The sequence below is a fragment of the Geotrypetes seraphini genome, chromosome 15 (genome assembly GCF_902459505.1).
Source record: "Geotrypetes seraphini chromosome 15, aGeoSer1.1, whole genome shotgun sequence".
NCBI lineage: Eukaryota > Metazoa > Chordata > Amphibia > Gymnophiona > Dermophiidae > Geotrypetes > Geotrypetes seraphini.
Window position 1 is genome coordinate 56,055,466 of NC_047098.1, and position 16,041 is coordinate 56,071,506.

The window sequence follows — 16,041 nt, forward strand, 5'->3', positions numbered from 1 at the left end:
ACATTGCACATTTTGCACCAGTTAAGCACCACAAACATTATCCGGAGCAAGCCCGGGGATGTTTCGCAGTTAACACCTTTCTGGGTGTAAATTCGCGACAGCTTTTCCCTGGAGTTTCCAGAGGTTGCTGTGTGACTGAGGGCTTGTCCGGTTAATGCTCTTAAATTAAATTATAGAATTATTGTCATTCTCTGCTTAGTTTGGAGTTGGACTTCATCTCTTTTCCCTAATCTTTGCAGACTTCTTGGGGTGAGGGAGGTTTTTTCGTTTGTTGGCTTGTTGTTGTACCTCCTCCATTTAGGGTTCTATTTTTTGTCTTGTTCGAGTACATCCCATGGCACGCAATTTAAGCTGCATTAGGCAGACATTAGCATCTAATGCAGCTTAGCAAAAAGCCCTTAAAATTTCTCTCTACATTTTATTTATTTCAAATTTTTCTATCACACTTTATCCTACCATCCTAGGTGGGTTATATCAAAACACACACAAGACAATTCCCCTACTGCAAGCTACAGAAGCTGCTAATAAACATGATTCCTTCTGTCTACCGTTTTCACCTTCATTCCTCCAGAACAGAGAGAGAACTAAAACTAACCTGCAAGGGCCTGACTTGTCCTTCAACAGGCCATTCTCCACCACGTCCTCCCAAAAAAGCTGAAATGCTCCCTCCTTCAGTGAGACCCGCAGGAGATCCAGTCCCACGGTTGGAAGACTCCGCTCCTTCTTCACAGACTTAGCAGCCATCTTCAAGAGTTCAACCAGCCTACCAGTAAACATTAAAAAAAGTCAAGTCACGCCAAATTCTGAGAATATTTTCCCAGTCAAATGCAACTCGAACAGGACAAGAATGGTGTTCCTCAGTCTAGGACACTCATAGCTCAAAAAGCCACTTTTTGTGCAGATGGCTTTTCTATAAATACTCTGGGGTACATTTTCAGCTGCAGTGATCACATATATTTTAGAATAACAGCTGCTACATTAAAAAAATTAAATATATTCAACACTACTATGGGGCAAATATTCAGCTAATAATAATAATAACTTTATTCTTATATACCGCCAACAATCTTGCGACTTCTAGGCGGTTTACAATGAAGAGAAACTGTACAGACAGCGAATTACAGAGTATAGCATTGAACATCTAGTGATAGTAACAGGAGAGTTACAGGGTCTGTGTATTACACGGTTTCACAATGAGTAGCATTATACAGTCGACGATATTCAGAGCATAAGTAGGAGAAGAGAAAGGAGATTGCGCTTTGAGTTACAAAGGTGCAAGACTGCGAAGGTGAAAAAGATAACATAAGATGTTGATGAGAAGTAAGTTGTTAACTTGGTACATTGGAACGAAGGACGGGCACCAGTGGGAAAAACTGGTAACAATTAAAGATAGAAATTTTGGCAGAAGAGGGTAGACGGACTCCTTGGGATGGGAGGAGGCTCCGATTTTAGGGGAGAAGTCTGGTTAGGTTATAAATTTCTTAAACAATGTGGTTTTTAGTTCTTTCCTAAAGATACTACAGTGGTGCCTCACACAACGAACTTAATTCGTTCCAGGAGCAAGTTTGTTATGCGAAAAGTTCGTTATGTGAAACGCGTTAAGCGCAGTGACTAACGACTGCCTGCAGTGCCTGCGCGGAAGGATGCAATACATCGGCAGCAATCGTGGAAGCTCGGGCGACTTCGTTGTGTGAAACGAAGTTCGTTGTATGAATCATGACATGAAGTTCGTTGTGTGCAGCGTTCGCTGTGCGAGGTGTTCTTTATGCGAGGCACCACTGTATATGATTCTCTGGCGGCATAAGTGAAGTAGCCTGTCCAAGTTTGCAGTCTACCTGCTTGGAATTTGAATGTTCTATCAAAGAAGGTGCGATATCTACAGCCTATGATATTTGGGTAGGTAAAGAGGTTACGGTTTCTGGTAGGCCTAATAGAGGAGTGGAATTCGAAGTGAGGTAGTAGGTAGCTGGGGGCCAGTCCCCAGATTAGTTTATAGCAGAGTTTATAGCAGTTTAGTGGCAGTCAGAATTTTTTTGGGCTGTTGGCAATGTTATCCCCAGGTATTCAATGTCACTTCTGGGTGCCAAAACTGAATATCTGGTTATATGCAGCCAGCTGCCACTCATGCGGTTAAGTGCATTTTATTTATTTTAGTATTTATTCTATAAACAGCGCTTAACTCGGAACCTACTGCGTGCCATTCAAAGTTAGGTGCCACTTGTAGAATCACAATTGGATGCCAGTATAAGACTCATTAAAAGGCATTTCCCACCCAGGAAAACTGGGGACTTCCCTCTCCTTCAGATTTATCGAGCTCTGGAACAACCTTACCTCCCCTCTTCTAAACCTGAGTGCTCTTCAACTCTTCCGTAAACATCTGAAAACCCGGCTCTTCTCCAAAACCTAACACTCCCCCCATTTCCGTCATCCTAGCCCTCTAACATTCTTCTCCCCTCTGATCTTCATCTAGCCCTTCCATGGAGTTCCTTCTCATTACAATTCCTGTAAACCGTGCCGAGCTCCACAACTATGGAGATGGTGCGGTATACAAACCCAAGGTTTAGTCTAGTTTAGTTTATGACAGGGTTTTCTTGGTCTAAAATACCAATACCTTAATAATCCCCCCTTTTACAAAACCATGATAGCAGTTTGTAGCATAGGCTGAATGCTCCGCACTGCTCCCAACGCTCATATCAAGAAACCTCTGTAATTAGTCTTGTAGCAGTATTCTGTACAACCTGCAGTGCCTTAAGTTTAGATTTTGCAATACCTATGACCAAAAGTCTAGTTTCGTAGTCACCAAACTTTGTGCCACTGTCCGAAAGTCTGACAATTGTCATAAAATGTTTTACTCTAATATTCTAAGCTGAAAAAAAGCTCCTTTAATAACCTGTAACGTGTCAGCTTGTAGAGTAAGCTTTGAATCCATGTAAACCCTCAACATCCTCATTTGTTACAAAACTTGAACTCTCATATCTTGTATCTGTAATTCTCCTATATTTAGTAACTGTTCATCATTTCAAATAAACATTACTTCTGTCTTCTGCAGGTTCGGTACCAATTTATTGTCAGACATCCAGGTTTGTATCTTTTCCATAGTTGGTCAACTTGTTCTTTGGCATAGTAATAATAATTATATTACATTACAGATTTCTATTCCGCCATTACCTTTCGGTTCAAAGCGGATTACAAAAAGAGTTATGGAAGAAGGGTTACAAAGTTAGATCAGAGATCGTTTCCAAGAGAGGGATAAGAAGGATCAGGGGTTGGGGAGGGGATGGTAAGAAGGGGTATTCATGGTATTAAGCTTTACTAAAGGATTTCTTGAAGAGTATAGTTTTTATTTCCTTTCTGAACATCTTGTAGTCTGGGGTTGTTATCAATAGGTTGGAGATTTGGTTATCTATTTTTGCTGCTTGAGTGGCTAGTAGGCTGTCATATAGTTTTTTCCGTTTTACTTCTTTGATTGGGGGGTAAGTGAATGGGGGGGGGTGTTTTTCTATGCCTGGTAGAGGTAGTTTGGATGAGGCGGTCATTTAGGTAGATTGGGCTGTTTCCATTTATAGTTTTAAATAGTATACAGTAGAATTTAAATTGTATTCTTTCCTGGATTGGAAGCCAATGTGAGTTGATGAATGCCTCAGTAATGTGGTCATGTTTCTTCAATGAGTAGACATGTCTCAGAGCTGTATTCTGAATTGTCTGTAATTGTTTAATCATTATTGCAGGGCAGGGGAGGTAAAGGATGTTGCAGTAGTCTAGGATACTTAGGATTAGAGATTGTATTAGGAGCTGAAATTGTGTTTTTTCGAAGAATTTTTGGATTTGTCTAAGGTTTCTCATTACTGCAAAAGATTTCTGTATTGTTTTGTTTATTTGTGGTTGCATGGTGCAGCCTTTGTCAATAGTCATACCTAGTAGTTTTAGCTATGCCGTCAGTAGTTTCCACCACCAGCAGGGCCTCCCAAAGTGGACAGGTTTTAGCAGAGATGTCAGACTAACGATGTACACTTCTCCCTTGGTATTCACGGGGGTTTGGTGCAGAGGCAGAGCCGGACCGCAAAGTGTGAAAAATCATGAATAAGTTTTCACCCGGCTCTGACCCACCCCCGCCTCAATCCGGATCTTCCCGCTTCCCTCCCAGCATCCCAACAGAGCCTCTCAGCATATGAAAATGACCTTGAGTACCTGCTAACCTGGATCAAGCAGTGAACATATATTAAGTTTGAAAAGTTTATGTGCCGATTCTCTTATTTTGGTGGGGGTAGTCCCTATTGGACCACAATTGTTTAAAATAATTCCAGTTTTCTCCAGGAACAGAATCAGCCTGCCAGAACTCTGCTCTAAAGGTTATGTGATTCTGGGGAGGAGAAGCCCATTTTAAACTCCAAAATGTGGTGAAAATTAAAAATTCAGTTCAAACCTTCACATTTTTCTTTTCAGCGAGAATCACTGGTGACCACCGATTATCAAAATCAAGTGTCAAATTTGTTCATCATCTGACATTCCCCAGTAATCACAGTAGGTCATTCAAACCTCCATGCTTCTGGAGTCCATGATTGTATCAAAGCAAGCAATGCACAACAATAACTTTTTCACATATAAAGTTGGATTGTTTCTTTTTTCCTCCATATAATTTCTAAGACATGATTAGAGACTCTTTAAGTTCATACTTTGGCACATTTTCCCCAGTGACGATGGCAGATGACCCCAATAGTTTTTTCAATTTATTTGGCTTCAGAACCCCTGGAAACTTCTGTATCCCAACCAACAGGAGGTGCAGCTGTTCTGGAGTGCTTAGTGCAGAGGACAGGTCAGCCTGCAGAACCCCCAGGAGAAGTTCTTCAAAGGTAGCTTCTGGCAACTAAGTGGTACAAGCAGAAAAGAAACAAGAGATATAGCAACTAAATATTGGCCAAACAAACACATGTGTTCAAAAAAAAAAAAAAAATGGCTTAGATAAGTTTATAGAGGACAGATCAATTAGCCGTCTGTTACAACAAGAAATGGATGGCTGCCAGACATTTGCAGAGGTGCTGAACACCAAGCCAGAGAATGTTGATTGTCTGTCTCCCAAAATAAAGAAGATTAAGCTATTGTTTAAGTCAGTGGATTGTGAATAGTGTGCCATGGCAAGATTCCATGTGAGCCGTGAAAGAGACAAGTTGGTCACTGTCGGCACCGGTGCCTCTCCTCCTATCTGCCACCCCTCCCCCCCAAAGCAATGGAGGGCTTTCAACCCGGCAGTTTGTCTGAGTTTTGGAAGCCCTCCCCCCGCCCCCGTAGCATGTGCATACGTCGACATGATGATATCATGCACATGTGTGTGACATCACCAGTCAACATCCACGCATACTCAGAGGCCCTGTGGACACAGCCTCAAGTTTGGTGTCCGGCGATGGAAAAAGTTTGCAAGACACTGCAACTATTCTCCTAATGTGCATAACTTTACACTTGTCCATATCAAAATTAATTTGCCATTTAGATGCCCAATCTTGTAAGATCCTCCTGCAAATACTCTCAATCCGCTTGTGATTTAACAACTTTGAATAATTTTTTGTCATCTGTAAATCTAATAACTCACTCATTGTTCCCATTCCCAGATCATTTATAAATATATTTAAAGCACTAGATCCAGTACATATCCCTGGTGCACCCTGTTATTCACCTTCCTCCATTAAGGAAGCTACCTGTTTAGTTCTTTTAATCAAACTGCAACAGGACATTGTCTTTTTCTCAGAAATCTCACTCATAACTCAAATTTTCAGCCTCTTAGGATATACATTTTTAGCAACGAGTCTAGAAGTTTCCACTCAAAACATAGAATAATGATGAATTTGCATGTTGATGCTCTTAAACCTGACGTATTGCATCCCAAACTTTATGAAAAAGTATTACACTTACCTCAGAAACGATATCAACTAGGGTTTTCCTGGGCAAATCCTTCAGGTATTCTCTGTATTCAGCCAGACTCTGCAGCAGCTGTACAGACCACACAAGGGCCTTTGGGTCCTAGAAAGAGTTTTAAAACTTGGATTTAGAGTACCTAAAAAAAAAATCTATGCATCTCACTAGTGCCTATAGACACTAGGCCCGGTATTCAGATCATGGGAGTTAGCCAGGCTGACTCCCGTGGTTGTCAACGAACCCAGATATTCAATGCCAGGCAGTATCTGGCAACCAACACTGAATTTATGGGGGTTGTTTTAAAGCCATTTGTGACACAGCCGGTTAAGCCACCTGACCAGCTAAGTTATAGTGGCCAAAGATAGACCCACATAAATAGCAGGCATATCTGGCCACTCAACTTAAGCTGGTCAAGTCAATGAATATTGGCACTAACCAGCTATGCCGCTTGACATAGTGACTGAGCTAGCCGCTAAGCCTTAATATTCAGCAGTCATCTCACACTGAATTAGCGCTTAGCTGGCTAAGTGCTATGTAAATGACCAGGAGCCTTTCCTGGCCCGTTAAATAGTGCTGAATAGTGGACGGACTCTCTTCAATTCAGTTTAATTTAATATTGTCATTATCAGTCCTCTTAACTCTAAAGTGGCTAAAGGTAGATTACCTCACAAAACAATAATGCTAAGAATACTAAAATACATTCAATACTCAAACAATCAATCTAATCTTTAAATCATCTTCAAATAAGCACTGTTTTAGTGCTTATCGGGTCAATATTAAAAGCTGTTTAACTAGCCAGAAACTGCTCCTGGCCTATTAAATTGCTTGTTTGGGGCTAACCGGTCATTTTCTGTGGCATTTAACCAATTAGTGCTGCTGAAAATGTTTGGTGTTAACCAAATATTTTCAGTAGCACTAACTGGCTATTTTGGGTGCGTTCTGGGGGCGGAGTTGGCAGTTGTCTGGTTAAGTGCCAGTATTCAGCATTGGAAAAAAAAAATGCTGCTCATACAGTTGGACCTGATGGCGGCATTTGACTTGGTAGACCATAACATCCTACTGCAAATCTTGGGCTCAATAGGCATCTCAGATAAAGTATACTCATGGTTTGAAGGTTTCTTAAAATCCAGAACATACAAAGTAAAATCAGACAAAGAAAAATCCAAACCTTGGTCCAACCCCTGCAACGTTCCACAAGGGTCCCCACTGTCCCCTACTCTCTTCAACCTATATACGGCCTCTCTTGACGTTTACCTGAACAAACAAGGCCTATCCTCTTATAGCTATACTGATGACATCACCATCCTCATTCCTTTTGACCAACCAATGCTCTTAATGTCAGACACACTACACAGAACTCTAGCTACAGTTACGACTTGGATGCTCCCCGTTCAGCTCCCCTGCGCAGCGCCTGGGCGCACGGTCGCTCAGATCCCGACCTCGAATCGTGTCTCTCCGCTCCACCACTGCTTCCGGACAGGGAGCGCTGCTGTCATGGGCAGCGGCGGCGCTAGTGGGGGAAAGCGGCACTGCTGTAGGTCTCCCGCGATGGCCTCGGCCCCGATCCAGGCTCTCTGCCGCGCCTCTTTCTTGGCTCTATGCTGCGGAGTGCAGCTCTCCACTGCGGCACGTGGGCGACTCTTCTCCACCAGGATGCGCGGGCCAGGTGGGCTGAAGGTCAGGTGGATGCCGGGCAGGCTGACGCTAGGCGGGGATCGACAGCGGTGGCTCCCGTGGCGTCCTGGCCTTGGCTCTACGCCGCCTCACTGCCCCAGCTCCTGGTCGCGGCGTGCAGCTCTCCACCCCAGCGCCCGAAGGCTCTCTGCCATGATGCAGCGTCCAAGGCGATCGAAAGCGGTCGAAAAGGCCAAAGGCAATCGTCCAATTGAAATTAAATGAAATTAAAGGTAAACTGAATTAAATAAAACCAAAAATGAAACTTAAAAAAAAAAAACCCAACTAAAAACTAAAAATAAAAGAACGAGTAACACGAAAATGAGTGAGCAGCGCAACCTCCTTGCTCTCATTGTAGAGGCAGTTATCAAGTCAGTTTGGGTAGCTTTAATACTCTTTGGGACTATGAGGTTATGTGTGGAACCAGGATCTTTCCCCTTCTGAACAGGTTACAGGGGATGGTATTCGACTTCTTATGAAACATCTTCCTCAGCTGACCTATTCAATAGTGCTGCAGGAGCAGCACTTTAAGTTTCTTCTGCGGCTCATGTGTCTCCTTACCTGGCATACATTTTTGGGTATCCCTCTCATGCTCAGTGTCCTAAGGGCCAGTCTACCCCTGCTGGTTTACTTCACATGTTTTGGTCTTGTGACCGTATCCAGACATTCTGGTCTTTTGTTGCGCTATACTTACAAACTGTATAGGGTAAGTGGATTCCATTGAGGGCGGATATTCTGCTCTTTTCTCAGATGGTCACCCAGGGTTTGTCAAGAGGGGGAAATTTGTTACTGCAGAAAGCCTCTTTACTGGCCAGGAAATGTATTCTATTGTTGTGGTGTCAGGCTGAGGCGTGCCCACTGTTACCATTTGGAAAAATGACGTGCTTACTTTGTTAAAATTTGAATATCTGGATGTTTGACGGGGTGGTCCTGGTCCCTGGAGGAACTTTCGCAGAATTTGGGCTCCTGTTTGGGAGGGACTGTCCCATCGGGCTAGAAGTTCGCTATTAAACTTTTCACTGGAGTGCCGGGGGGTGGGGTTGGGGGTGGGGTTAGGCTTGGGGGGGGGTCTTTGGTGCAGGGTTTGGATCGTTTAGGTCTTCGTGAAGAAGTAAGACCTTTCTGGTTCTGCTGTTGTCTTATAGTTTGCTGTTGTGATATTGCATGTATACCTAAAAATTTAATTAAAACTATTTTTTAAAAAAATTTAAAAATACAGGGGTAAATTTCAGCCAGCGGTAAACATAGAAACATAGAAATAGACGGCAGATAGGGGCCACGGCCCATCTAGTCTGCCCACCCCAATGACCCTCCCCTACCTTTCTCTGTGACTAGATCCCACGTGTCTATCCCATTTGGCCTCAAAATCAGGCACGCTGCTGGCCTCAATAACCTGAAGTGGAAGACTATTCCAGCGATCAACCACCCTTTCAGTGAAAAAGAATTTCCTGGTGTCCCCGTGCAGTTTCCCACCCCTGATTTTCCATGGATGCCCCCTTGTTGCCACGGGACCCTTGAAAAAGAAGATATCTTATTCCACCTCGATGAGGCCCGTGAGATACTTGAATGTCTTGATCATGTCACCCCTCTCTCTGTGTTCCTCGAGTGAGTACAGCTGCAACTTATCCAGCCGTTCCTCGTATGGGAGATCCTTGAGTCCCAAGACCATCCGGGCGGCCATTCTCTGGACCGACTCCAGTCTCAGCACATCCTTACGGTAATGCGGCCTCCAGAATTGCACACAGTATTCCAGGTGGGGCCTCACCATGGATCTATACAATGGCATAATGACTTCAGGCTTACGGCTGACGAAACTCCTGCGTATGCAACCTATGACTTGCCTTGCCTTGGATGAAGCTTGCTCCATTTGATTGGCAGTCAGTGGTTTGTTTGTTTTTTTGCCGTTGACAACATTATACTCAGATAGTCAATACAGGGCCTAGCAGCTGGCTATCCCTTGTCCAGTTAAATGCAATATTCGGCACATAAGCAATACCTGATAAAGCCAGTCCAATTTGTCCGGTTAACCTAGATAGGCATATGTTGAATACTGATTGGTGCCGATAATCAACAGCACTAACTGGTTAAGGCTGCTATAAATCAGAAGATGGATCTGCACAAGTAATTTAACCGGCCAGCAGACTCTCCTGCTGGTTAAATCACTTTTAATTATCAACCTCAAGTTTTAAACAATAATTTAGTGACTTATAGAAATAAATTAGAAATTTCAAGATGGACGCTTCCTTTTTGATAATGGTGTGGCAGGTTAAGAGGCTGAAAAGCCTAAAGCAGTGACACAGTATCAGGATAATGCTGTACAGAAACATTTTCCCTGCCAATGACCACATCTTATTCACTGTATTTATTTATATTTGTATTTATAGACCATTTATAGCCTAAGCAATTAACATTCAGGTATTCAAGTATTTCTCCCTATCTGTACCAGTGGGCTCACAATCTAACTAATGTACCTGGGGCAATGGGGGATTATATATCAGAGATCAATTGGTACTATCATTTTGGGAGTTAATCCAAATTTCATAAGCACTCCAAATGGTGTTATAATTCTGTAACTGATTTCTCCGAAGAGCAATTAATTTAGACATCAGACTTTAGCCAATAATACTGGCAACTCTGGTAAATCTAACTGTTTCCAGGCAGATGCCAGGACAAGTTGGCCTGCTGTCATTATCAAATGTATCCATTTCTGATGTTTTAAGGGCAGGACGTCCGGCCCCCTTATTCAAGAGACAGCATTCCCTGGTCCTAGGGATCGAAATGCCTAGTACTTCCTCAATAAAGGTAATTACGTTATCCCAATAGATCTGTGCTTTACTACAATGCCACCAAATATGTTCGAAGGTGCCTACTTCTATACATCCTCTCCAACATTTATCCGATCCATTCCCATACAGAGCTCGCAATCGTGCTGGTGTATAGTACCAACAGAAAAACATCTTGTATCCATTCTCTATCATGTTGCTGGCTATAGTACCATATAAAAGAGAATAGGACCGGTGTCGCCGCTGTGGCTGGAGGGCGCTCAAGGGAAGTGGAAGGCTTCTTAGCCGGCTTACCTGGCGCTATTGACCCCGAAGAAGGGTCAGGCGGTGTTGATGTGGTCGGTGCCGATTTAGGCGGCACCGTCGACGTCGGGGCCGGATCCATGGCAGAACTGGTGCGGAAGAGGAGATTCTGCTGGATTTGCCGGTTTTTAAGTGTGCGTTTCTTGAGAGTAGCACAGCGGGTGCAAGTGTCAGCCCGATGCTCTGGACCCAAACACTGCAGGCACCAATTGTGTGGGTCCGTTAGGGAGATCGGGCGTGCACACCGCTGGCACTTCTTGAAGCCCGGTTGGGGGGGCATGAAGGGAAACACGGCCTCCGCAAAATCAAACCCGGAGGTCTGTATGATTACAACAGGCCCCGCCGGGGCCGGTTGAAAAAACAAAGAAAAATTAGAGAAAAAAATTTTTTTTTTTTTTTTTAAGTAGGGAAAAAAAGAATCCGAAAGGGAAAATGAGAAAAAAGATCAAAAAAAAGCGGGAAGGCAAAAAGAGAGTTTTCAACAGCTGTTGAAAGCACACGCATCTTCTTCGCTCCGCGGAAACGAAGAAACTGGGGACCACGCTCTCCTCCGTTGGGCGGGAAGGCACTCGCGCATGCGCGGTGCGGCCAACTAGAACTTTCTAGTTAAAAGTGTCCGTACCGGGGCTCCGTCGGTGACGTCACCCATACGTTAAGAATATGCTGCCTGCTTGTCCTGGGATAATGCAATATTTTAAACCATTCCTTATCAGAATAAGATTTACCTATAATCTTTTCCCAGCGATGTCTATATTTCAAAGGGGGATAAAGATGCTCCAATTGTGCATTATATAATCTAGTGAGACTTCCTCTCCCACTCTCTTTTATCATAGCCGTCCCTAAATCCGACTGTTGTACAACAACTAATTCTTTTAGAACCACTTTTCTAATAAAACTTTCAATTTGTCTATAATAGAATAAATCACTTAGTGCGAGGCCATACTCTTCTCTCAATGATTCAAAAGGGACAATTTCCCCATCTTCTAACAATTGACCTAATGTTTTAAGACCTTTCCCCAGAGATGAAAGGCCACATCAACTTCTCCTGGAGTAAAATTAGGCATATATATAATAGCAGCCCCCATAAAATAATTTTTATCCCCATAACATCACCTATGTATCTGAATCCACAAATCAAGAATATGTCATATTACTGGGTTAGACTTCTGAGCTATTACAGAGCACCTCTCAGAATTTGGCCTGGAAGGCACTGCTTTCAGAATTTGAGGAACTGGAAAAGGCTTGTTGGTAGGAGGACTTGTTCCATGCCATAGAAAGCTGATCCTACCTTTGTGAGTCGACCAGATTGAAATAACGCCAGCACGCCAAAGAAGTTTCCAAAGGCTGCATTTCTGAACAGTTTCTGAAACAGAAAGAATCAACATGGAGATGAACTAGCAATCTCATTACTGGCATAAAGAGATGAACAGCTGTACTACAGGTTCAACAACCTATATGAGTCTGGAGTATGCAGCTGCCTAACTAACTCATCAGTGGAAAGAGATAATGGCTTGGCTGCCAACCTAGACAATCCCGCACAACTGCAGCAGCCACTCCCAATTCAATGTGTGGGGAACATTTCTTCATACTAAATCATTTTTAACCCAGTCCACATGGTACAAACCAACTCTGTTCCAGAATGTTAACTGTGGAACATGCAGGGCCAGATTAACCACTAGAAAGACTCGGGGCAATAGCTTCTTGGAGGGGAGGGTTAGAAAAGGGTAGCTTCAGTTAAGGCAAGACAGTGGGCCCTGACATACAAACTCAAAGAACCAACTCATGCATGTACCTGCAGGAGGATGGACAGTTTTCATAATGAGGCTAGTGAATTAGAAGAAGATGTTACAAGCTCAAATTATTAAATGTTTGTGGATCGTTTAGATACCTTATATGGGCAAGCTTTTAATATATCTTACAAATAAAACAGACAAGTCCTGTATAAAAGCTTACAAGCAAAGCACAAAATTTTAAAATCTATTTTCGCTGCAATCAGTTCCTTAAGAAGTGAATCTGTCAGAAGACTATATAGAATAGGCACAGAAAGCACGCTACACTAGTTTTCTGTTGATGAAACAGCTCTCTACTGGTGCTATGTTCTAGAAAAACACTACAATCCAAAAAGGAGTTCAATAAAGATTCAAAGCTTGTGTTAAAATATCACAGTAATGAATACTCCACAAATTAAAATAAATAAAAAAACTGAACAAAATTTTTTTAAAAAATTTTGACTTGTGGAGTATTCATTACCTAGAAAAACACTGCCAACAGTTGATGAGCACCATTTGGTTTTAAAGACACAAAGGACAAGGTAACTGTTCTTGTATGTACCAATGCTGCAGGCACACACAAATTAAAGTTGGCAGTGACTGGAAAAAGCCAACATCCCCGATGTCTGAAGGGTATACGTCATTTACCTATAGATTATTAAGCTAACAAGAAAGCATGGGTAACCAGAGAAATATTTGGAGATTGGTTCCATAACTACTTTGTAATTTTTTCTCTCCAAAGTATCAACCATGTATACAGCTCCCTAAACTGCAAATCCCCTGGAAATGTCCAGTTATCTTCTTTGTAACCCTAATTCCTAAACTGTAATTTTCCTGGAAATGTCCAATTAGCTTCCTTCTTCTCTCCAAAGTATCATCCATGTATACAGCTCCCTAAACTGCAAATCTCCTGGAAATGTCCAGTTATCTTCTTTGTAATCCTAATTCCTAAACTGTAATTTCCCTGGAAATGTCCAGTTAGCTTCTTGGTAATCCGCTTAGAACTGCAAGGTACGAGCGGAATAGAAGTCACTAATGTAATGTAATGTAAAAAAACAAGAAAAAAAAAATTCTGAACCAAAAATACAGTAACTACTGTAGATCAGCATTACAAAATGCTTGGCATTAACTTTGGCCATCATCAATGTTTGATAAAAATGAACCTGCAGAGAGAGACGTTGAAGGTTTCAGAGTCAGTGATGAAACGCTGATGATAGCAAACCTCATTGTGCTAGAAGTTTATCATCTGAAAATGTTAATAAGTTAAGAGGCAGCTGATAATAATGAAGTGCTGAATACTGACAAAGATGCATCTGTTCTGCATTCCTTCAGAGATGGAGATATTGCTGAAAAGTTGGTAAATAAAGAAAAGCTTGAGGATAGTAGTGATAGTGATGATGAAGATTTTGTGAACACCGGAGAAAAAAAATCTCCAAAAATGATATGGTGAAAATGTGTCACCAGTTAATTGGTCGCGATCAATCATCAATTCTTATAAATCGACTGAATATCACCTTAGTGTTTGTGTTCATATAATTTATAGACAAAACGCCTCAGCCCCACCACTCCACCGCAAAAACTTTAGTTTAAATCGCGGGAAGCAACGTGTGGTGCTTCATCATTGGCTGTCTTCACTATTTTGTTATACATAGGTAATTCTTCTAACAATCTTTTTTTATTTTTTAATTTTTATCAATAAAACTTGATTATCAAACTTCATTTCTTGTTGGTAACTCAATATATTAGATAATACTTATCTCAGCCAACTGAGTTGGCTGAGATAAGTATTATCTAATATATTGAGTTACCAACAAGAAATGAAGTTTGATAATCAAGTTTTATTGATAAAAATTAAAAAATAAAAAAAGATTGTTAGAAGAATTAGAAGAATTGTTAGATTGTTAGAAGATTGTTAGAAGAATTACCTATGTATAACAAAATAGTGAAGACAGCCAATGATGAAGCGCCACACGTTGCTTCCCGCGATTTAAACTAAAGTTTTTGCGGTGGAGTGGTGGGGCTGAGGCGTTTTCTCTATAAATTATTTGAACACAAACACTAAGGTGATATTCAGTCGATTTATAAGAATTGATGATTGATCGCGATCCTTTTGGGCTGGATAAAGATTGAACTTTATGAGTGGCCATTATTATTTGCTTTAAGAGTCTTGTTACCAGTTAATTGGTGGCATGGAACAATGTGCATTTATCATTGAGCATGAGATTTTGGCAGTGCACACAATCAAAGAGAGTCTACTGAAACAAAAACCTTTGTTAATTAGATAGATGACACCGGAAGAAATCTTTAAAAAGACTGCCACTGTTCCTGCACCATCATTAGATAGCCAAATACAGACAGAAGATGATACATATTAAGACTTTTTAGGCTAAGAAAGACTATATGTGACTAAAGACTATTGGCTCCTTTTACTAAGGTGAGCTAGCGTTTTTAGCGCATGCACAAGATTAGTGCGTGCTAGCCAAAAAATTACCGCCTGCTTAAAAGGAGGTGGTAGCGGCTAGCGCGCGTTAAGGCCCTAACGCACCTTTGTAAAAGGAGCCCTATGTTTGGAACAAGTTTGTGCTTAAAGGGACTGAAATGTTTAATGTTCGAAACTTTTTCTCCAGTAATGTACACTCTTTTGGCCCCTTTTACAAAGCCATGATAATGGCTCATGTTATCCACACCCTCTGGATGCCCCTTAAATTACTATCAATACACCTAACCATGGGCTCCGAATTAAATCTTCTTCTGGGATTCAGGTGGTAGCCTGAGAATTTTTGTGCCTCAGCACCTTCAAAGTTTGCTACAATATTAACCACTGTAGAATTATTTATGAATGTGGTTCCCATGACATTTTACTATAAATTGACCTAATGAGTCCAATTATGTATTTCTGGAGGATCATTGTGGAAGAAGTGGTATTGAGATGATCATAATTGTTGACTTTAATTAGCAAATAAATTGAGAGGAGGGTTGTGCCTTAAAGCCTGAAAGTTAATTGTAGGAGGAATAAGGTTCACCTAGTGCCTAATACCTTTGCACTGGGCCCAGGAATATGGTTACTTCAAACCTTGCTGCATTGTAGTCCAAAACTATTCAAAGACATCCAAGGACACAGATACTATGTCATGTTCCCAAATCCTCGCCTACTCTACCACCAAGGGTATGACATAAGAAAATAATCTCCCTCCACTTACTAGAGCAGCAACATAGTTTTACCATTGTTGGTTTTAGCCTCCAAGGCCAGAAAGAGAACATCCTCTCTACCAGACAATATTGAAGGGAAAAGTGTCACAGCTAAATAGTTACTATGGCCCCCACCACCACACACAAACTAACCATAGCAGAGAGTCCTCACCTTTTTCACTTTCTGAAGATTGTGTTTTTCTTGAATCAATTCTAACACTGTGACAAGTGGGACTTCTTCAAAAAACTGCAACACCTAAGAAGCAGAGCAAATGTGTTACTGTATTGGACACTTTCCATCATTAACAGACCTGCCTTAAAATAATAAGCCTTAAGCCCAAAAGCAAGACTTTGGAACATTTAACTGCCTCTTCTCTGAATTCCAAGACACTGTCCAAAAGCACACAACAGGGACA

At 41.7% G+C, this 16,041-nt stretch overlaps 1 protein-coding gene across 2 annotated transcripts in view; it reads right to left on the bottom strand.

Moving 5' to 3' along the window:
* The window catches only part of MYBBP1A (MYB binding protein 1a), a 91,039-nt gene that overhangs the window by 72,055 nt on the left and 2,943 nt on the right, over positions 1–16,041 (bottom strand). For both annotated transcript variants that reach the window (XM_033921276.1, XM_033921275.1), the window contains exons 3-7: positions 15,798–15,881; positions 11,956–12,030; positions 5,905–6,012; positions 4,674–4,864; positions 596–763 (exon numbers count right to left, since the gene is read on the bottom strand). In XM_033921276.1, coding sequence (XP_033777167.1) covers positions 596–763; positions 4,674–4,864; positions 5,905–6,012; positions 11,956–12,030; positions 15,798–15,881 — 626 coding nt within the window. The remainder of the gene's footprint in view (positions 1–595; positions 764–4,673; positions 4,865–5,904; positions 6,013–11,955; positions 12,031–15,797; positions 15,882–16,041) is intronic.